This window comes from Biomphalaria glabrata, chromosome 11 (assembly GCF_947242115.1).
Source record: "Biomphalaria glabrata chromosome 11, xgBioGlab47.1, whole genome shotgun sequence".
NCBI classification, from domain to species: Eukaryota; Metazoa; Mollusca; class Gastropoda; family Planorbidae; genus Biomphalaria; species Biomphalaria glabrata.
The window spans coordinates 40456762-40479963 of record NC_074721.1 but is presented as its reverse complement, the minus strand read 5'-3'; the positions used below and the strand labels follow the sequence as shown (position 1 = coordinate 40479963).

The following is a 23202-nucleotide window of genomic DNA, read 5'->3' as shown; positions in this document are numbered from 1 at the left end:
TAGGACAAAAGGTTGCCACCTAAAGCTAACGAGTTCCTCCTGCCCGAGGGAGATGGAAAACTCAGAATTCAAACCTCTGCTGCCTCCAGATAATTATGATTTTTAGATCAAGGCATATTTTATATGAGATACAGCCCGCGCTTTTTTTTTCCTCGGCGCTATTTTAAAGACACCATTTTGTCAGCGCCACTTTGTTGTACGAAATTTTGGCATGTAACTCAATTTCAGTTATGTGTGCTTCTTAAAACAAGATTAATTCTAGGCAGTTCTATTTATGATTGAAGTCTATCTTTGTTCGTCCATCCTAGGTATGAGCGTGAAAAGAAACACATAATGTTGCTGTCTCTTTGTTTACAGTCTAATACTATAAAATTATACAGGTAATGTTTACGTCGGATCTATTCAGACACGGGTTAGCGGGCAGGACTTTTTGCTTTGATTGTAAGCTATCGCAGCAGTGCCGGATTTAAGGGAGGGCAGAATAGAGACGCTTTGTAGAAGAGTCGACAAGCATGTTCCCTGTAAATAAACGTTTGAACGGTTTACTAAAACGATATCCAGTTCTTTCAAGTGCGTCTGAAAAGCTGTACGGACTCGCATGTTTGATATAACTCTTGATTGGAGCATAACAATTTATCCAATGTGATAGCAGTCTGTGTGAAAGCACAAACAGCAGAGACTCAATTAGACATAGCTTAAGGAACCATAAAAACAGTCTCGAGCTTAATGGGAGATGGCAAAAACACGGCTTGGTGTTGGACCGAATTGATGTTGGAAATCAAGTGCCAGTGCTTCTTGTGACTGAATTAGAGACAGTTTTATAAGTGCACGTTCTTAAAAGCACGGGATAAAACGATATTTTTAATTAATATCTTTTCGATTTAAGACACATTAGGAAGTAATATGTAAGCATGTAGCTTAAATATTGGACTATTAGTGTTAAGTTAAATTTTAATTTAGGGCATGGCCAGAGACTGTAGATGTATACGACGTAACCACTGCCTGCTACACAAGTAAATATCACACCAGTACTGCGAGGACTATAGGACGTAACCACTGCCTGCTACACAAGTAAATATCACACCAGTACTGCGAGGACTATAGGACGTAACCACTGTCTGCTACACAAGTAAATATCACACCAGTACTGCGAGGACTTTAGGACGTAACCACTGCCTGCTACACAAGTAAATATCACACCAGTACTGCGAGGACTATAGGACGTAACCACTGCCTGCTACACAAGTAAATATCACACCAGTACTGCGAGGACTATAGGACGTAACCACTGTCTGCTACACAAGTAAATATCACACCAGTACTGCGAGGACTTTAGGACGTAACCACTGCCTGCTACACAAGTAAATATCACACCAGTACTGCGAGGACTATAGGACGTAACCACTGCCTGCTACACAAGTAAATATCACACCAGTACTGCGAGGACTATAGGACGTAACCACTGTCTGCTACACAAGTAAATATCACACCAGTACTGCGAGGACTATAGGACGTAACCACTGCCTGCTACACAAGTAAATATCACACCAGTACTGCGAGGACTATAGGACGTAACCACTGCCTGCTACACAAGTAAATATCACACCAGTACTGCGAGGACTATAGGACGTAACCACTGTCTGCTACACAAGTAAATATCACACCAGTACTGCGAGGACTTTAGGACGTAACCACTGCCTGCTACACAAGTAAATATCACACCAGTACTGCGAGGACTTTAGGACGTAACCACTGCCTGCTACACAAGTAAATATCACACCAGTACTGCGAGGACTATAGGACGTAACCACTGTCTGCTACACAAGTAAATATCACACCAGTACTGCGAGGACTTTAGGACGTAACCACTGCCTGCTACACAAGTAAATATCACACCAGTACTGCGAGGACTTTAGGACGTAACCACTGCCTGCTACACAAGTAAATATTGCACCAGTACTGTGAGGACTATAGGACGTAACCACTGCCTGCTACACAAGTAAATATCACACCAGTACCGCGACGACTATAGGACTTAACCACTGCCTGCTACGCCACTGGTCACAACAGCTGTGAACATTTCAAATTGTTAAATAGCGTCGAAACATTTAAACTATTTAATAGCGGTGAAACATTTTTAAACTATTTGATAGCGGTGAAACATTTAAAAGTTGCAGATAATGCCTCAGATTGGACTAACACTGTCGGAGTCATTGGAAGTAAGACCTCTACATTTAAGGGTACTTAGATATGATCAATATTTGTAATGGTCATGATTTACTGAAGAGGACAACACTGTAGATTCAAATTAATTGTTTTTGCTACCGCATAAACCGAGCGGAAATCACCATCTTAATATTGATTCTGCCAGGATATCAGAAGTCAAAACATATCGATGATTGTTTGATAGAGTTACGACAATACACAAGCTCCTTGGAATGCAGTGGGAAGCGTGGTCGAGAGGCTAAGTGCGCTTGAACTTGGCTTGTATTGGCTACCTAGAAGGGGGCTCGAGGTTCGGGCAGAGTTGTGTTTACTGAGCGCCTAAAGGCAGCACGGAAAACCAACTCCTAGATACCCCATCCCCCCCACTAGTCCTCAAATGAGATTGGACTAAGGCGCTCGGAGCATGCTATAAGCATGAAAGTAGCGCTATATAAAAGCTATAATAAAAAAAATGCATTGCGCCAAAGTTCAAAGCAGAATACAGTTATTATTGACATTGCAGGGCATACATACATCCAGCCTATAAACACAAGCTTCTGCAGTGAATATTATGCAGCTGAGTAAATAGTGGAAATTAGTTTGGATATACCTTTACCTTTACCTATCCCTTAGTCTGTTGGACCGTTGGGGCACCAGGCAAGATTTGTCGACCGTCTTTCTCCATTCCTCCCTGTCTTTTGCCTTGTTTAGAACCTCTCTCAATGGCAGGCCCGTCCATTCTTTAATGTTGTCCTCCCATCGCTTTTTCTGTCTGCCTCTTCTTCTTTTCCCCGGCACTGTTCCCTGAAGGAAGGTCTTTGCGAGCCCCGTAGATCTTGTAATGTGGCCAAAGGTTTTAAGCTTTCGTCTTTTTACAATAGTTAGCAGGTCATCATGGGCTCCGATCGCTACAGTAACCCTGTCTCTGATTTCTTGGTTTGTGATGCGGTCTTTGAATGTGATGCCTAGGATCCTTCTGTAGCATCTCAATTCCATTCCAATTGAATTGAGTTTATATATAGTGATTATCAACTAGCTCTAGAAAAATCCAAAACGATAGAAGCTGAAATTAAATTTTTTAATGGCCACCTTTTAGTAGTTGATAGTTGAGAATTATTTAAAGCCTGAGCCTATGAATCGTGTAATTTATAAAGGATAACAAGGTGAAACATTCACAATAAAGAGATTAAGACTTACCGTCAATCAAAGAGTAACTTGACACTAGAAGCACCAACAAGAGAGGTAACTTCATGTCCCGGGGTTTTATTCTCCTTAACTCGGTTGTCTCCGCTAGCAAACGTATTCGCGCATTCGCCTCTTTGAGGCTTTGTCGTAGTCTAGTGTCAGCTTGCTATTTTAAAAGCCCGTCTTAGCAAGGTCAAGGTTTCTTTAGTCACATGAACACTCGCAAGAATATTGTCTGTGTGTGTGTGTTTACGTCATCCTTAGTTCCCGCAAGAGAGAGAGAGAGAGCTTCTTTTGTGAGCTGGGTAGCTGGTTTTTTGTTTTCCCCCTTGGTGTTAGGCTTTGGGCTATGGGAAAGTGTGTCGTCTTCCCGCCCTTGGAGTTGTGGAGTAACTATCGTTGTTGAGGCGTAGGGAGTTGAGGTTCTGTTGGGCGCCGAGATGGATTGTGAGCGTGAAGGTGTGTTAAGGAAACTTATTGGTGTGATATTAGACTAATTATTAACCAAATGCTAACAGCAATGATATTGATGTATATGTAAATATGTTGGAAACTTACAATTAAGTTTTATTAAATATTCTTCCTGTTGACAACTGTTGTTATTCACTAAATGCTCAGTTGAATAACTGTTCTTCAATGTTCGTATTTTACATGCTATTACCTTTAGGTTCTTGTGTTACTCTGTTCAGGCTGGGGATACAGCACCATAATATCATACCCTACCTAAGCGACTAAACCCACCTGACAGAAAGATCGTCTCCTTAGGACGTACAATTTCACAAGACCAAAATGCCACAGTTGGCTGCATTGCTGTTGTTCTACTCCGAGAATAAGCGCAGCTGGAATCTTAAAGTTTAGAGTGTGGCCGCCCTCTCCTACGCAAATTAAGTCTGGTTTATCTTTATCTGTGGAGTCATGATTCTTCTTGTTTAATTGTCTATATTAAACTTGTATCGCGACATGCATTGATCAGACATTTAAATATTAGCATCTAGTGTTTAGGCTCAGCTCAGACAAATGAAATATCCAATATCAATTAAAATATAACAGCTCAATATCCCATAGACTGAATCATGACTATACAGAAAAAAATTCGTGTCTACACTTCAACTCTATCTATATCCAAAAGTCCAACTGTCCTGGACTAGGAACAAAACCCACACTACTTTATTATGAGTTACATTCCATTAAAAAAAAAATCTCACCAAGTAAAACAATCCAAAACAATAATAGTTTTGAAGTCAACAACCTGAATTGCCCCCCTTCTCCTCTGCAGTTAACAGAAGACCCAGGCTGACCAGAAATCAGTCCTGACACGTACTGAAAATTCATTCTGGCAGATGCTGCGACAGTATTGATCCCATACTAAATCGACACTGGGTATCCTTTGGTCACATCAGCGGTGAACCATTCCAACCATTGGAAAATTACCATCTTAACCTTGGCGACAGCATTGATGCTGCCAGGACAGCAGAAGTCAAAATCTATCGAAGAATATTTGATAGCGACACGGCAGTGCGCCAAAGTCTAAATCAGAGTTATAGAATGGTGTTATTGATGACATTGCAGGCTAAAACAAATATTCAGATTACAAGCACAAGCTGGTGCAGCAGATTTTATGCCACAGAGTGAATAGTTGAGATTGGCTTGAACCAAGTGATTAATCTATTAACTAGCTCTAGAAAAATCCAAAATGACAGAAGCTGAAATGACGTTTTTAGATGGCGACCCCTAAGCAATGAAACTTGTGGTATGATAAGATAAGATAAAAATGTTTGTTTGTTTGTTTGAAAAATGTTTTACTTATTTCGGATGTTCCTTCAGAGTTGAAGATAATTACTTCCTAGTCCAAACCTCCCGCAGGACGACGGGGGATAGGAGCGGGCAGGGTTTGAACCCGGGACCATCGATAAGTCCGAACGACAGTCCAGCGTGAAAACCGCACGACCAGGCAGACATGATATGATAAGATAAGATAAGATAATTTTTATTGGTCCAATCAAATGGAAATTCAGTTTGACTACAATTTGACAACCTCAGTGTAACTACTGTAACAATAACAATATAGATGCAAATACGAACAACATTCACAAATTATACACATAAACACTCACAGCCACAAGCAACGCTTTAACAGTGTTTCAGGCAGACATATTGAATACTTGATAATTATTTTAAGCTTGAGCCTATGAATTGTATCATTTATAATGGATAGAAGGCGAAACATTTATAATACAGAGATACTTACCGTCACTCAAAGAGTAACATGATACTAGAAGCACCAGCAAGAGAGGTAACTTCATGTCGTCTGTAAGATAGTTAAAGTCAAAATTAAAAAAAAAATAGTTTTAAAAAACATGAAATCTTACAATTTATTAATGATTTTAAGCATTGATAATACATCTCATTAAATATTAATTAGATATCCACCAATTTACTTATGAAGAGAGATGAAGATAAATCAAGATTATGTCTAAACTAAGAGTATATCTTTATTTCTGTTTGAGTTAAATGTAGCATGAAATATAGGTCAAAGTTGGGTCTGCGCAGTAACGTTAAATACTTATACCTCGAAATCTAAGTCTTATCATAAAACGACAACATCATCATCAACAACATTTTAAACATTAACAATATCATCAGCATTATTATCAACATCATCATTATCATCTACAACATTATCAACAATATCATCAACAATATCATCAACAATATCATCAACGACATCATCAACAATATCATCAACGACATCATCAACAATATCATCACAACATCATCAACAACATTTTGAACATTAACAATATCATCAGCATTATCCTCAACAGCATCATCAACAATAACATTATCAACAACAACATTATCAACAACATCATCAACAACATCATCAACAACATCATCAACAACACCATCAACAACATCATCAACAACATCATCAACAACATCATCAACAACATCATCAACAACATCATCAACAACATCATCAACAACAACAACAAACGATGCGAATGACTATTTACGTGTGCCCGCTATTCTACCCGAGGACCAGAGGCAATGTGTTTGTGACGTCTCTTTCACTTACAAAGTAAATATATGTAGGGCATTAGGTCATTAAATAGGTCATTAGGTCATTAATTAGGGTATTAGGTCAGGGGCAACTTTGAACGTGGGACTTCTGCACAAGATGTGACCTTCTTATCAGCCCCTAATACCTGAAGCACTTGTAGTCTGAGATTTTTCGCTTCTATATTCTGTCCCATTATAGATCCTGATTGACCAGAGGCGTGTTCTGTACTAAAGTCAGGCTTAGGGGTGGGTGTGGGGCGAATTAACTATTAACATGGAAGGATCGGGCGTAAAACAATTAAAAAGAATTACCAATTAGTTTATTAATTAATTTTGTTTTATATGACAGAAAGGGAGCTAAACCCTGTCATCTTCAGATGAATTGCAGTAATTAGCGGTTTATTCCTTTAGATAAGTTTGTTGTTGAAAAAGTATTTTTTTTTCTTTTGCATGTTAAAAAACATATCAGTATGGCAATCTGAACATTATAAATAAAAATAAACTTCATAGAATCCTAAATACTGTTGGTAAAGTAGAATGCCAGTAGGTCGACTTCCACAGGACATCCTGTATGGCGATCTAATAGAAGGCAGGAGAGCCGCTGGTCGCCCACTCTTGTGTTATACGGATGTATGCAAACGCGACATGAAGCTCTTCAAAATCGACACTGGCAACTGGGAAGAGGTGGCACTGGACAGATCCACATGGAGAGAGAGAGCATAAAGGAGGGGTCACAGATTGCAGATGTCATACACAACAGAAGCAGAAAGAAGGGTGAAAATGCAACGGCGCCTGGTGATTATATATGCCCAACCTGTGACCGCAGCTGTGTATCAAGGATTGGCCTCTTTAGTCACACAAGAAGTTGCAAAGGGAAAGGATCGTCTCTCGAGACGTAAAATGCCACAGATGTTGGTAAAGTCATTAGCGAAACTGTTTGATGAAAACATTCTTAAGAATGCTAAAAAATTCTAAAAATAAGAAAATCTCCCGTGGAAATTCTGGAATTGTCATTCTGTATCATATATTTTTATCAGTATATCAAGTGGAGCGGTGGCTGAGTGGTAAAGCGCTTGGCTTCCGAACAATAAGGTCCAAGGTTCGAATCCTAGTGAAAAATGTTTTTTTTTATTTTCAACCAACTGTAATGGTTACCTGACACAAGCGGTTGGTCATTGTGCTGGTCACATGACACCCTCATTAACAGTGCGCCCTTACCTACTCTTCCCCCCCCACCCCCCACAGATGCATGGTCTGAAAGGGAAACTCTATTTACTAATATTCTTAAATAATTTAATTTATGCAACAAAGAAAAGAAACCCCTGCCTGGAGGTATGCTCACTGCTACATTTTAAAGACTTGTTATGTCTAGTAAATGTATAGTAATTAAAATCACGCCCAACTGTCTACGCCTCTGGCATGTCAACTTGTTCTAGATTTATTTCTTGGATTTATTTTTTGTCTGGATTATCAGAGTTTTTTTGTTTTATGTTACTTATTCAATTCGTGACTGACATAGTTTTTAAATGGAACACCAAGGGCCAGTCACCCCCCGACCTCATTTATCTACATGCTGATAAAATGGTTTCTGGGTGGTTTTAATAAATGTACACATTTACTGAATTATACATTTTATTCTCTTATTTAGAAGAAGTTTCAACTTAGGTGTGGGAGAAATAACGTGTACAAACGTTTTACCAGACAGACAGACAGACAGAGGAGCTGATATAAGTTTTGTGAAAAAAAAATTTTAACTTGAAACGTTATACAATTTTAAGAGATTTGTACGTCAGAGTCCTGTCTTTGTGTTATATGATATATATATATATTTTTGTTTTATTTATTTACTTTATTGACATTACTTGGCATTACGTGACATTAAGTAACATTAAGTGACATTACGTGACATTAAGTGACATTACGTGACATTAAGTGACATTACGTGACATTAAGTGACATTACGTGACATTACGTGACATTAAGTGACATTACGTGACATTACGTGACATTACGTAACCTTACGTGACATAACGTGACATTAAGTGACATTACGTGACATTAAGGTTGTCAGTGTATTTTATCGTTAAAGTTTCACAGCACATGATATCACTACCCAATCTATGTTTTTGTCTTAAACCGTCTCACTCTCTAATCAGACATCAACTTCATACTGAAACAGAAGACAACAAAATGTGTCTTTCTCCAGAGGGCAAAGTAGGCGAGGTGACTGAGTGTTTCAAAGCGCTTAACTTCCAAACCGGGAGGTTCCGGTTCTAATCCTGCTGAAGTCTGGAATTTTTAATTTCGAGATCTTTTGGGCGCAATGGGTCTACCCCACTGTAATGAGTACCTTACATTAGGTGGGGAAAAGTAATGTCGGTTGGTGGTTGCGCTGGCTACATGGCACCCTCGTTAGCTGTGAGCCACAGAAACAAATGACTTTTACATCACCTGCTTTGTAGAACTGATCTGAAAAGGGAACTTTATTTTTTTTTTTACCAGAGTGCATTAAACAAAACTTTAATAATATTTAGGATATAGAATGTTTTCTCGTGACATTAAGAAGCACATTTTTCCTATTTCTTTAATTTTTATTTAGCTTAAAATGCACATATTGGAATCAGAATGATAAAGTGATTGACTACCAAATCTAGTGTTTCGAGTTTCAATCCCAGTGAAGGCTGTTTTTTGTTTTTCTTTGGGTGGTAAATATGTGGGTCGGCGCCTTAGGTCACAGCTTTTTTTACAAAATGAATAAAGCAAGAAGTTCAATCTGAACATTTAATGTCACATTGTATGTCTGGGAATCTTGTTAGGGGAAAAAAAAAAAGAAATTTCTCTTGTGGAAAGCGTGGTCGTGAGGCTAAGTACGCTTGAACTTGAATGGCTTGGCTACCTACGAAGAGGGCTCTAGAATTCGTAACCCGACTTCTGCAGGGCCGCATCTGCTTGTCGCATTTTTAATCCATGAAACCCTTGCTACTGGTCCACAAATGAGATTGGACCATAGAGCTTTGAGCTATTTAAAAAAAAGCTGTAATTTACTTGCCAAATAAAATAAAAAAATTCTTCCTTCGATTAAAACTCCTAAGATAATTAAGCACGCTCTATCATCAAACATTTTTTACTATATTTCAATTATAGATACACACACAGAGTCTTTAACATGAAGCTTCAAACGTATTGACAGACCCAGTCAGTTGTCTTCCCCTGTATTTATAATGTCTCCAAAATTAGCTTTTCTAACGACAAGAAAGAAATAGAATCTTCGACTAAAAAGATCCCTGTTTATTTTTAACTCCCTTGGATTCAACTGAACTATATATTTCAACCTACCCCTTTGTCTGTTAGACCGTTGGGGCACCACACAAGATTTGTTGATCGTCTTTCTCCATTCCTCTCTGTTGGATAGAAAATCTTTCAATGGTAGGCCCTTCGATTTTTAAAATGTTGTTTTCCCATCACTTTCTCTGCTATTTCTTCTTTATCCTGGTACTGTTTCCCGAGCCCCGAAGACCTTGTAACATGGCCATAGAGTTTTAGTTTGCGTTTTGTGTACAATAGTTAGAAGGTCATCTTAGGTTACAATCGCTGTAGTAACCCTGTCTCTAACCTCATCGTTTGTGATGCGGTCTATATTTAGCTTATTGGAATGCTGTTTCTCAAGATGTAAACATGTTCTATATTTTTCACATGCTTAAAAGGTGAAAAGCCAAATATATCAAGTATTCTGATATTGTTAAGTTCAAATTGTGTTTAAGTCAGTTTAAGTGAAAAAAGCTAAAAGGTTGGTTGCTTACATTTGTTTTTTTCAGTCTTGAAAATTATGCAAACTTTTAATACCTTTTTTATTTCCACTTATGTTTATTTAATTATTTAAGATCTAACAATTTCCATTTAGGGATTAGTCAATTGTTCTAGGTACAAAAAATTTGCAAATAAAAATCTATAATTAAAAAAAGCCCACTTAAGAAGCAAGATGGCCCATTAAAGAGTCAATGAAAAGAGGCCCAAGGATTCCTATGATGATAAAGCTAAAATTGAATAGCGCAAATTCTGAGGTTTCCTTTAAAAAAAAAAAAAGAATCTAAACTTGTCTATTGGTTCAAACAAATTGCCAAAACTGAAAATTAAATTGGTTCATAATTTCAATTTGATTTTTGTTTCTGAATATCGGTATCTTGTTTGGACTAGCAGGCTCAAAGCTTTAATAATAATAAGGTGTTTGATGCTGATTATTTAGAATTGACATTTAGGAAAGTTATGGAATTTAGGGTAGAAAATTATTTAGTTTGAGTTTTAAGTGAATTTACAATACTCATGCAGTATTCCAGAAATTAGGTTGGCGATATATGATAAAATTCGTTTTAAGATAGATGAAAAGAACTGTGTGTTTATTTGTGTTTATATATGTATGAAGTGTATGTGTGTATGGTTATGCGTGTATTAATTAAGGTGTAAGTATGTGGGTGTGGCCATGAATGTGTAAGTGTGTAAATGTGTAAATGATGGTGCGTATTTGCTTTTAATTTTGTTTAGTCATCCTTTGGTTGTTGATATCCTGGTTGTTAATCTTTGTATCATTTTTCTGTCTTAAGTATATGCTCATCATTTTTCAATTGTTTATGTTTTAATACTTGTGAATTATGAGAACCTACAATTAAAATTAAAAAAAAAGCCCACAAAAGAGGCAAGAGAGCCCAAAAAAGAGGCATTTAAAGCCCAAAAAGAGACAAAGAAAAGAGGCCTAAGGCCCAAATTGTATTAAATAGGCAACCGATGATTCCACAGAAACCAGAATGAGAGCCAAGAATGGCATTGGATAGCTTCCCGATTTTCATGTGAATTCTTCATATAGTAGACAGAAATAAAAAATAACTTCCTTGGAAGTCCCCTGTGTCAGACGTGGGTGGTATGTAAATCTTTACCGTACACATCCGCGTGACTTCTCTTGGCAAATAGTAAGGCCAATAAGTTCAATGTTTGGGTCACAAATCTTATGAATTTTATATTGTTTGAGTTGTAAGATTTGTTATTTATAGGGCTCTAAATAACACAAATAAAAGAGAGAGGAACAAAATCAAATCTGCAAAGCATCCACGTTATCCTGATGGAAATCCCAGCTGCGATGGGCAGGACACGTCTGCAGAATGGAAGACCGCTGCATCCCTAAACGACTCCTGTATGGCCAATTAAGGGAAGAAAGCGCTCATAAGGCGGACAAAGAAAACGCTTTAGGGACACCCTCAAAGCTTCTCTGAAAGCGTTCAACATAAACTCAGCCACCCAGGAGACAGAGGCACATGACAGAGCATCATGGCGTCGCGATGTGAAAACTGGCGCACCAATTGCTGAGGAAAGGAGAACAGCGCTGGCAGGAGAAAAACAAGGCCAATGACACTAGCTCCAGCTGGAATAACCTGCCCAGTGTGCGGCCGAACATTCTGGGCTCACATAGGTCTCACCAGCCACATGAGGTGGCATAAACCCCAGTGCAAAGCCCTCAGCCCCCTGGATGACAAAAGTTGTCATCCTCAAACCACGATGGACGAACTAAATATATATAACACAAGTAAGAGAGGGAGAAATAGAGAAAAAGAGAGAGAGAGTGAAAAAGAGAGGAAGAGATGGAAGAGAGAGAAAGAGAACGAAAGAGCGGAAAAGATAGTGAGTAAAAGAGAAAGAGCGAGAGACGGACGGACAGAGAAAGAGAGTAAAAGAGAAAGAGAGAGAGACGGACGGACAGAGAAAGAGAGTAAAAGAGAAAGAGAGAGAGACGGACGGACAGAGAAAGAGAGTAAAAGAGAAAGAGCGAGAGACGGACGGACAGAGAAAGAGAATAAAAGAGAAAGAGAGAGAGACGGACGGACAGAGAAAGAGAGTAAAAGAGAAAGAGAGAGAGACGGACGGACAGAGAAAGAGAGTAAAAGAGAAAGAGCGAGAGACGGACGGACAGAGAAAGAGAGTAAAAGAGAAAGAGACAGACGGACAGAGAAAGAGAGTAAAAGGGAAAGAGAGAGATACGGACGGACAGAGAAAGAGAGTAAAAGAGAAAGAGACAGACGGAGAGAGAAAGAGAATAAAAGAGAAAGAGACAGACGGACAGAGAAAGAGAGTAAAAGAGAAAGAGAGAGAGACGGACGGACAGAGAAAGAGAGTAAAAGAGACATATAAATATGCATTCATAAATACAGATTTTGTATCTGAATTTTGAAACACAAAACATAAAAGAAAGGCAAAACAAATACACAAAAAATATTTTTGCCAGAAATTTTATTCAAATCTGACAGCTTGACAGTCTCGCAAAACAGAATTAACTTTACACAACTTTGCTTGCAAAGACACTGTTTCAGGTATGGCACTTCCCTCAAGCAGGTCCTTTTGGCTCAGAAGCCGCCTTTTACGTTGTCAGGCAGTGACACTCCACTGTGCTAAATCCGTTCACGGTGTGCAGTTTGGTGGTGATTGTTTTATAGCCACTCTGGCAGCAGTAGGTCTTCAAGAGATGGAGATAGGAAGAGACCATTAATGATAATATCAAAACCAATGACCTAGAACAGCGGTTCTCAACCTGTGGGTCGCGACCCCCCTTGGGGGTCGATTGACGATTTGCCAGGGGTCGCCAAAGACCATCGAAAAAAATAGATTGTTATTGACTATGCATCTATTGCTGTATGTGTGTGTGTGTGTGGGGGGGGGGTCGCGGCAGATTGGTGGAATGCAAAAAGGGGTCGCCGAGCAGAAAAGGTTGAGAACCGCTGACGTAGAAGATGTGTCTGATTCAAACTATAGAAGCATCTGAATACAAGATTTTCAAAGCTGGCAAGAATTTTGGTGTATCAGGCAGAGGCGTAGTTGAGGGGGGGGGCAGAGGGGCACGATTCCCCGGGCACTACCCTCAGAGAGGCGCTTATACATGTTCAAGTTAAATGGGGGAGGGGGCGCCAATAAAGAGCTGTTATAACTCTGCAGTGCGCACCGCCATCCAGGCTAGTGCTAGAAGGTGCGCACTGTGATAGACTAGACCTAAAAGGATGTCAACATTAGGAAGAGAACGATTTCCGCCCAAGTCGAGAGCCAATATGGAGAGATTGTGCCTAAGATAGATGTTGTTTTGTGTACCTGTGATGTCGTGTACATAAACGTCTATGCCTCGATGAGTTGCCTCCCTTTACAGTACCTTGCCCAGGGGCGTATAATTTGCTCACTACGCCTATAGTATCAGGTGTACAAAATACTGAACTATAGATAAGCGAAGTATCTTAACTCTTTCTCTCCGTAATTATTTACCACATTCTGGTGGAATCAACGTTGGTATCGTCAGTTAGGAGAGAAAGAGTTAATAAACCACAGAATACTATTGTGTTCCCTTACTGTTTTATCTATTTATTATACCTCTATTCAACTTGCAGCGTCCTGAAAACTTTATGGCGGGCTCAAACCCTGGGTGGACAAATATCTCGAAAACGACTCTAAACATTTTCCTTGAAATTTGACAGCTGATGCGTAACGTTGGGAAAAGAATTACTAGCTCGTTGGCCACTGTGCAGAAACTTTAGCCTGACTGTTATCATTTTTTCAAAAGAATACAAAGAAACAAATTTAAATTTGGCTTGAGAACTAGAAAATATTTATCTTGTATTTCACCGGGTTTCTATGTGACGTCACACTAGCCTACTAATTTGATACATTGACTTATTGTATAACGGGAGACCATAGAGCAAAGTTAACATTCTCGTAAAAGAAACATATTTTTGTCTATGCAGTTAGATCTAGGATCTTGTAAGCCAAGAAAAAATGCGTATTAAAAGTAGATTTACATGCTTGACTAACCACGGCAGTGTGTATCTTCTCGCCTGACCAGTCAACATACAACAAACACTATCGCTTGGCTGTCTTGTCATGACCGACTACACGTAGTCTCGACTAGCCTTACACTGACCAGTTTGTTCGAATCAGTCAGACACGAGTTCTATTTACTTCTTGGGACAGGGAGGGGCTTAGATGAAAATGTTACTCTTTTTCTCGAGTTGGTTATCCTAATGCTTTTAGATCTTCCTAAGTTCCTATACATGTATTTATAACTGTATCATAGCTCTGGACTAGGCAGTCACTAAGCCTAACAGCTACTGTAAGAATGAAGCGATACGATTGGTTAAATCTAGTTTTCTTCTCAGTTTTGTTGAGGGAAGTGAAGTATGCCTAACCTAAAAACAAAATCTCAAAGCACCCAGTTTTTTTTTTGAGATGTAAAGAATGTACTGTCTTATTTATTAAATATAAATGTTTCTAAGCATTTAAATAAACAATGGTAAAATGTTTACTATTACAACTTTTTACGCAGAATTCAAATATGTCAATAACTCAAATTTGAAAAAAACACCGGAGTCTCCCTTTAATATTAAGATGATAATGTTTTGTAAAATTGTAACGGTCAAACCAAAGTTTTCAATGACTTACCTATTAGGTAGATTTATTTGTTTTCAAAAGATATACATAAACTGTCACATTTCTAGAAAGTCGTTAGAGTCATACTCGAAATATTCAACCAGTGTCCTGTCAGTGCCAAGACACCTTTTTGAACACATGAATAGAGGGAGGCACTGTGAAAACACTGAGCTGTCAGTTTATCTGTTTTATGTGTGCCACTGTTCGATGTTGTTACAGTAGAGATGTGATGATGTCAATTAATACAATTGGCTTGACTTACCTGTCCATTTTCTTTAGCAACTAGCTCGTGGTTCACACAGACAGCGGCCCCATAGAGACATGGGCCAGGAACTGTTGAGAACAAGGGAAAACCATTGGAAGTTATCTCTCTCTCTCTGTCTCTCTCTCTCTCTCTGTCTCTCTCTCTCTGTGTCTCTCTCTCTGTCTCTCCCTGTCTCTCTCTATCTCTGTGTCTCTCTCTGTGTCTCTCTCTCTGTCTCTCTCTGTGTCTCAGTCTCTCTCTCACTGTCTCTCTCTCTCAGTCTCTCTCTCTCAGTCTCTCTCTCTCTCTCTCTGTCTCTCTCTCTCTGTCTTTCTTTGTCTCTCTCTCTCTGTCTCTCTCTGTCTTTCTCTGTCTCTCTCTCTCTGTCTGTCTTTCTCTGTCTCTCTCTCTGTCTCTCTCTGTCTGTCTTTCTCTGTCTCTCTCTCTCTGTCTTTCTCTGTCTCTCTCTCTCTGTCTCTCTCTCTGTCTCTCACTGTCTCTCTCTCTCAGTCTCTCTCTCTCTGTCTTTCTCTGTCTCTCTCTCTGTCTTTCTCTGTCTCTCTCTCTGTCTTTCTCTGTCTCTCTCTCTGTCTCTGTCTCTCTCTCTCTGTCTCTCTCTCCCTGTCTCTCTCTCTGTCTCTATCTCTCTCTCTCTGTCTAAATGTCTCTCTCTCTGTCTCTCTCTCTGTCTCTACTACTACTACTATGTTCTATTTCATTATCTCTTTCCTTCATTCTCTTTCACTATTATGAATATCATAGTGATATCAGACGGCTAAACTCCAGACTTGGAAAGGCTTTATAAGTTAACACAGCGGAACAGCACTCTGTGATACACCCTGGCCGAGTCTGCGGATCAGCTGATTACCTTCTTCCCTAGTGCTATTAGAGCATGGAATGGGTTGCCTGAGCTAGCCAGGAAAATCAGTGACTTGGCAGAATTTAAGTCATTGGTTAATATGCCTGACTAAATGCATGACGCGTAGGACGTAATCATCTTCTTTTTTGAAGTAACGTCTGTATTATATAAGATAAGATACCGTTTGGACCGACAGCTGCGTTAAAGGGTGGAAACATTGAGTGGGCGCCAATGCCCAGACCACTTATGAAATACAGACATGACCTTTGGTCAGTCGTCAATCAATGACTTAAATTCTACCAAGTCATTGATTTCTCTGGCTCAGGCAACCCATTCCGTGCTCTAATAGCACTAGGGAAGAAAGAGCACCTGTACACATTTGTCCTAGTAGATGGAACAAGGAATGCGCCTTTATTTTGTGTCTTTCCTTCACGAGATGAGTTCTAGTTGTCTTACGACTAAAGGCTTTTAGTTAAATGAATACAGTAGATGTCTTAGTACTTATAAGACCAGAAAACTTACCACCATCAATAAGAGAATAAGACGACACCAGAATGACTAACAAGAGAAGAGCCTTCATTTTGTGATTAATTTTATCTGTAAGAAAGTTTACGCCAAAAAAAAATTAAATTAAAAAGGGTATTCAAATGTATTGTAGTTAAATATATATTAGTTCATGTCCACTATTTTAAGTTCATATGCTACTCTATTTAACTGATCATTATCACAGACCTGTAAAATTAGTAGGTGTCCATTTAAAGTCGAGCTTGCGCGATATTATGACTGTCACAACATTCATTCGGATGGTATGACGTCACGATGTGTTGTGATGCCGGGGATTTTATTTGAATTCAATAGTTAACAAAAAATGAAGATCTAGAATCACAATTGACAATTCTTTGATAAAACAAAACTCTGGAACTTTATTAAATGTAACGTAAGTACAGCTTATGTACAAATTATAAATCAATGAGCATGGAACATATTACAAAGGCTTTTCAAACAGAGCTCTTAGAAACGTGACTGACTACAAGGACATTATTTATTCGACTGACTTTACCTTCTTACTACCGCCAATTCTCTGGCGCTAACTCTTTTCAAAAATGTCTTTGTTTAAATTCAAATCAACCAATAGATTTCAAACATACTAATTAAGTCCCTTGGGTAAATCCTGATTTGAATGTCAAGTGTCTAAATTTGAGGATTAAATCCCGAGACTCATGTCGAGGGCTTATATTTCTTTTAAATAAGAAATGTACACACAATTCTATAATGTGATCTGTGACATATTACCCCCCTCTCCATTTAGCATTTGTATGGTAATAGAAATGCTCATATGTATTCAAATTATTTAAATATACATAAAATACCATACATGAAACTATAGAAAAATGGTTGAGGTAACATATGACAAAATAATGTCAACTTGGAGATAACAAAATATGTAAATGCAGTGAATAAAATTATTGATGACTTTGAACACCTGTCTCACTATTGAAATGGTTATGAAAATGAGACAATGCTTGTCATGAACAATATCAAAAATTGTACAAGGCATAATACTTGGATAAAATAAATCTTGAATTGAATAGGTTACTTCTCATGGTGCTTCATGATAATATTAAAATATGACATTATAACTCATTTGGTTAGTACTAATGTGAAAATGTGTACATGGAAAAATATATTGCATATGAAAAATTGACATAGAAAAAATAATTGTGATAGTACATGACAATCTTCTGAGAAAATAATACTCAATGTGATATAAATCTCAACATGTGTGAAGCAATGAAAAATTCCAATTATAAGTCATGTATCTGTACTATTATAATAGGATATATGCAATAATATTGTACCTGAAATAAAATACCTGAAATAAAATGCACATGATTTAAAAATTAAAATGTCTGATGCATGTCATATGCACAAAGATGCTGAAACATAATTAAAAAGTATCTTGAATGAGTGACCTTCCTCAGTGGGTTGCTTGGTGCTGAAATAAATACAACATCTGATATAGAACTCCTGTGGAAAAAATGAGTAGACAAATTAATTGATTAAGTACAACTGAATACTGTTCTTCCTTGACGAGTATGAATGATAATGGATCAAGTGGCACTAAATATGCTATAGTACATATGTAGAGTGGAAATGTAAAGTTCGGAACCCTTCTGAATTGCCGACATGGATGTGCATGTGCGTTTTCTAAACTTGAAGAAAAGGTCTTTCAGTTTATGAAGCTGTTGTCTCCATGTCATATTGATCTCACAGATAATGTCTGATTGAACCGCGTTTGAGTTTGGTGAAAATAAGAACTGTCCGAAACCAAAACTCAATTTTCTGGTTGATGAACTTTGACGCTGTAGAACAATGGTAGCAGAATGTTTTGCATTAGAATGTTCAATAGAGCAATGACTGAACATGTCTGAGTTCAATCGGTCAATACGGCAATGTTGAAGAAGTTCATTTGTTCCTTTCTGAAGAAAAGTTGCCCCTTGAGTGGACGGAGGATGAACCTTGGTGTTGTCAATGTTATTGCTTTCTGAGTTTCTTTCAAATTGCAGTACTGGAAATGTTTCAGAAACACTGGTAAAGAAATCTGCATGGTCTGGAAACACTTTAATGTTCTTCACTGTTTGTAGTGCTATGTCATTCAGAGTGATGACTTTGGGACTGTCAATTTGATTTGATGCTGCTATGTCATTCAGAGTGATGACCTTTGGAATGTCAATGTTATTTGATGTTGGTAATGAAACATCTATCTCAGGAATGGGTGTTGATGATGTTTCTTCTTCCTCAGGAATAGTTGCTAAGCTTGTAAAATGTTCAACTTCTGCTTTGATGTCTTCATTATCTGTTTCCTGGTAATGTTCAAACATATGAACATGAAATACTCTGGTAAACTTGTTGACATTGATTTCATAAAGCAGGTTGGAAATCTTTCTGGTGATGATAAATGGACCTTGCCATTTGTAGAATAGCTTGTTACTCCAATCTGGTAACAGTAAATTGACTTGATCTCCTTGAGCAAAATATCTTGATTTCATGTGTTCATGTAATATTCTTTGACTTTCAATATTCTTGGTTGTAATGGCTTCGTTAGTTGACTCGCATTCTTTCAAATGAGGAATACTTGTATGAGTGATAGAGTCAAGTTGCATAGTTTTTCTTTTGTCTGGTATAGCCAAAGTTGATTGAATAAAAATTTCTTTGTTATCTGCTTCTGATTCTGGTTCATGAGACTTGTCTTGATTGACTTCAGTTTGACCAGTTAGAGTTCTTGTATCATTGCTAGAGACTCTGGGCATGTCGTCTCGTTCTTCAAAGTTCAACAATGGACATTCGGGAATTGGAGGTGGACTTATGACCGGTAGGGATGGGCTTGATGTAACTGGGGGTGTCCATGTTGAATGTTTTTGATTGTTGCTGGCTACTGGACTAGTAAATGGTTCTGTTGCATCCTGCATAACTTGAGTAACTGAGGTAGCTATGTGATTATTTTGGCTAACTTGTTCAGGTGCCAAATGTTCTTGTCTGGTCATGGATCTTGTCATTACTGCCAAACATTTTTGACCTTGCTCTATGGCATTTGTACATTCAGTAAGTTCTTGAGGAGTGCATTCTTTAACTCCTTCTATGTTTCCAATGATTAGGTCCACTGGTAGATTGGGTGTTACTAATGCTTTGGTTTGACCACTGAAGAATGGTGTAGTAACATAAATGATGGCTTCAGGTAACTTGCTGACAGTTCCGTTGAATGCAGTGACTTGGACGTGGTTGCCTGTGAAACGGTTTGCGTGTACGAAGCGTTCATGTACTAATGTGGACGTGCTTCCGGTGTCACGAAAAACTTCCACCTTCTTGTCTCCTACAAAGCCTGGATAAAATTTGAGACCATTGGACTTTGCAATGACTGTCATAGTTGAGTGCTCATTGTAATAGCTTCTGTTATATGAGCTTCTGTTTGGCATATATTGTGGTCTGGAGTCCTGTGAATGACTTCTGTAGCGAGGTTTGTTGTTATCTGGTTTATTGTTTCCAGGTGCTTTGTTGAGATTGTATTGCTCTCTATTGTTGTATCTTTGAGTTGGTGATGTGGGTCTATCAAAATTTTGATTTTTGGAGACTGCCTGTTTTTTCCAACATTCATGATTTTGGTGACCCTTTTTATGGCAAAATGAACATTCTGTGGTTCTGCTGCGGCATTGAGACGTGAAATGCCCTAGTTTATGACATTTGTTGCATTTGACTTTGTCATCTGACTTATATCTTGCATTTTTGTCTTGAGCAAAGCAGACAAAATTTTCTTCAACAGATGGTTTGACTGACTTGTTTGGATAGGCTGCTCTATATTGTCTGATGATCTTGGTTAATGTCTGTATATCAGTAGGATTTCTCTCTATAATGTAGGATTGAATATCTTCTGAGTGAGCATGGGTGATGTTGTCGATAATAATATGTTGACGAAGAGCTTGGTAACTTTCTTCTATTTTTGCCATGGATACCCATCTATCAAACCACATTGACATATTAGCTACAAAAATTTGAGGATCATCATTTTGCTGTGGCCTTTCATTATAGAATTTCTTTCTATAGTTGGCTGAAGTTGCTCCGTATTGGCGCAGTAGAGCTTCCTTGATATCAGAGTAAGTGCTGCGTTCATTGATGGACAATTGTGAGCAAATGTTGACAGCTTTGCCAGTCAAAAGGGTGAGGAGTGAGCTCGACCAATGTGCTTCAGGTAGACCGGATGTTGTAGCTATTTCTTCAAATCTTATGAGATACGAGTCCATATTGTCAATGTTTTCGTTGAAAGCCGATATTTTGTTCATTAATCTGTATTTGTCAAACATACTTGAGTGACCTTGAATTGGAATGCTTTCTTTATTTTCTTTATTTTGCCTTTCGAATTCCATTTTTTCTTTTTCGTGTTGCCTTTGTTTCTCGGCTTCTTGCCTTTGTTTCTCGGCGTCTTGCAATTTTTTTTCTTCTAATTGCATGCGTTTTTCAGATTCTTGTAATTTTTTTTCTTCTAATTGTATGCGTTTTTCAGAATCTTGCCTTTGTTTTTCAGCTTCTTGCCTTTGTTTTTCAGATTCTTGCTCTTGATATTCTTTCTCTTCTTGTTTCTCTGCCCACTGGTCTGGCTTTGAAATTTGCTTTTCTTTGGCAAATTCTATTAATTCGAAGAATCGTTGTGTTCTAGAACTGGAAGCCATATTTAATTTTTTTGTTAGTTTCTTGTATTGGAGCAAAATGTTCAATATCTGGATTTTGGCTTTATCTCAGATATAATAATAATATAGATCTATTGAGCCGATGTACTTTTTACTGGTTTAACAGTTGGTTAAATCTGGTCTTCTTTATAACGCCAGTTATTTGATTTACTGTTCTTTTTTATACTGCCAGTTATTTGCTTTACTGGTCTTTTATATTGCCAGTTATTTGCTTTACTGGTCTTTTAATAATGCCAGTTATTATGTATATTGGTCTTATTCCTTTTGCCAATTACATATAATAATAGTTTTCGTGAGTTAGACGTAACTCTAACGAAAATCTTTATAAAAGAATTATCGATAACCAACTGACCTGTTAAACACAGAAATTCTGTCCTCCGTTAAATAAGAATGAAGTTCCTTTGAAGAGTTTAGAAATTGGTCCTAGATCTTGAATAAATTTCGTTAAAAGTTGTCCATGAACTTTTGTTAGTCGGAGAGTGCCAAATATGTCACAACATTCATTCGGATGGTATGACGTCACGATGTGTTGTGATGCCGGGGATTTTATTTGAATTCAATAGTTAACAAAAAATGAAGATCTAGAATCACAATTGACAATTCTTTGATAAAACAAAACTCTGGAACTTTATTAAATGTAACGTAAGTACAGCTTATGTACAAATTATAAATCAATGAGCATGGAACATATTACAAAGGCTTTTCAAACAGAGCTCTTAGAAACGTGACTGACTACAAGGACATTATTTATTCGACTGACTTTACCTTCTTACTACCGCCAATTCTCTGGCGCTAACTCTTTTCAAAAATGTCTTTGTTTAAATTCAAATCAACCAATAGATTTCAAACATACTAATTAAGTCCCTTGGGTAAATCCTGATTTGAATGTCAAGTGTCTAAATTTGAGGATTAAATCCCGAGACTCATGTCGAGGGCTTATATTTCTTTTAAATAAGAAATGTACACACAATTCTATAATGTGATCTGTGACAATGACCATTGACCAGTACTACACCCTGACGGAGCCTGCGACGCCACTGATCCCCAAACGGTATGGGCACTTGACGTTCCTTAGGCTAGATCAGCTGCGTGGAGTGTGAGGGGAACTGCTGTGTGGGCGACACTTTCCGACCAGAGCTAATGCCGAAACATCAATCTCTTTTCAATGAGATAACCATAGTCTCTCCGCGACTAGTAGTGTCTAAACTGATGCAGTACATGTAGCTATTTTTAGAAGGATCGACTGCGGTCTACGGTACAGATGAAATTATCTTTCCCTTTTTTCAAAACATTTATGCTATGTTTTAAAAGTAGTGTATTTTATTGAAAAAATTCTTTCATAATTAATTTTTTATGGTTTTCTTTAAGAAAACAAAGTAGCAATTGGACCAGAACTTTGCAAGCTGATAAATATTGTAAAATCGGATTTTCAAAAAAAGTTTTTTTTACATTTTGAGATTTGAGTGTGACAGTTGGACGGACGGACGGACAAACCGACCTGACAAAATGAACAGAGTCATTTCCCCTTCGTGGGTAGCTATTTCAAATAATAGCGTCTTTTCTGCTTACGGGGGCCTCTAAAAAATCAAAGTATTGCATTTGACCACAATCTATATCTTTCTTCTTACCTGAAGGTACAAAGTGCCGCTGTCGTCAGACTGCTTGTTTTAGCAGTTGAAAGACTTGTATAGGGCATATGGCCAGTTACACACATACACATTCTTTTTAACTTGTTCATGTTAATCAAGTAGATCTAGTCATCTTATCAGTTCCAAATACAGAAGTCCTTAAAAACAGATAAGGACTGCCCAGATATGTTTGAAATACCTATAGAACCAAGTGTTCCATCATATAGTCAAAGAAATTGATGAATCGATGTGAGGCATTTATCTATCTCTCTATCTCTATCTGTCTACCTGTCTACCTGTCTACCTGTCTACCTGTCTATCTATCTATCT

General features: G+C 38.0%; 1 protein-coding gene across 2 annotated transcripts; it reads right to left on the bottom strand.

The window, feature by feature from the left end:
- Positions 1 to 12709: 12709 nt before the first annotated feature.
- Positions 12710 to 22988, bottom strand: LOC129921808 (uncharacterized). 2 transcript variants are annotated; one of them, XR_008773786.1, is made up of 4 exons: positions 22873 to 22988; positions 16527 to 16601; positions 15164 to 15234; positions 12710 to 12949 (listed from the first exon to the last, which is right to left on the bottom strand). XR_008773786.1 is itself a non-coding variant. In XM_056004764.1 (4 exons), exon 1 carries the CDS (start codon positions 21224 to 21226, stop codon positions 18116 to 18118), a length of 3111 nt encoding a protein of 1036 aa, XP_055860739.1. In that variant the 5' UTR covers positions 21227 to 22865; the 3' UTR covers positions 12710 to 12949; positions 15164 to 15234; positions 16527 to 16601; positions 16737 to 18115. The 2 variants fall into 2 exon arrangements, 1 of the variants encoding a protein (XP_055860739.1); XM_056004764.1 differs by lacking the exon at positions 22873 to 22988 and adding an exon at positions 16737 to 22865.
- Positions 22989 to 23202: the final 214 nt, after the last annotated feature.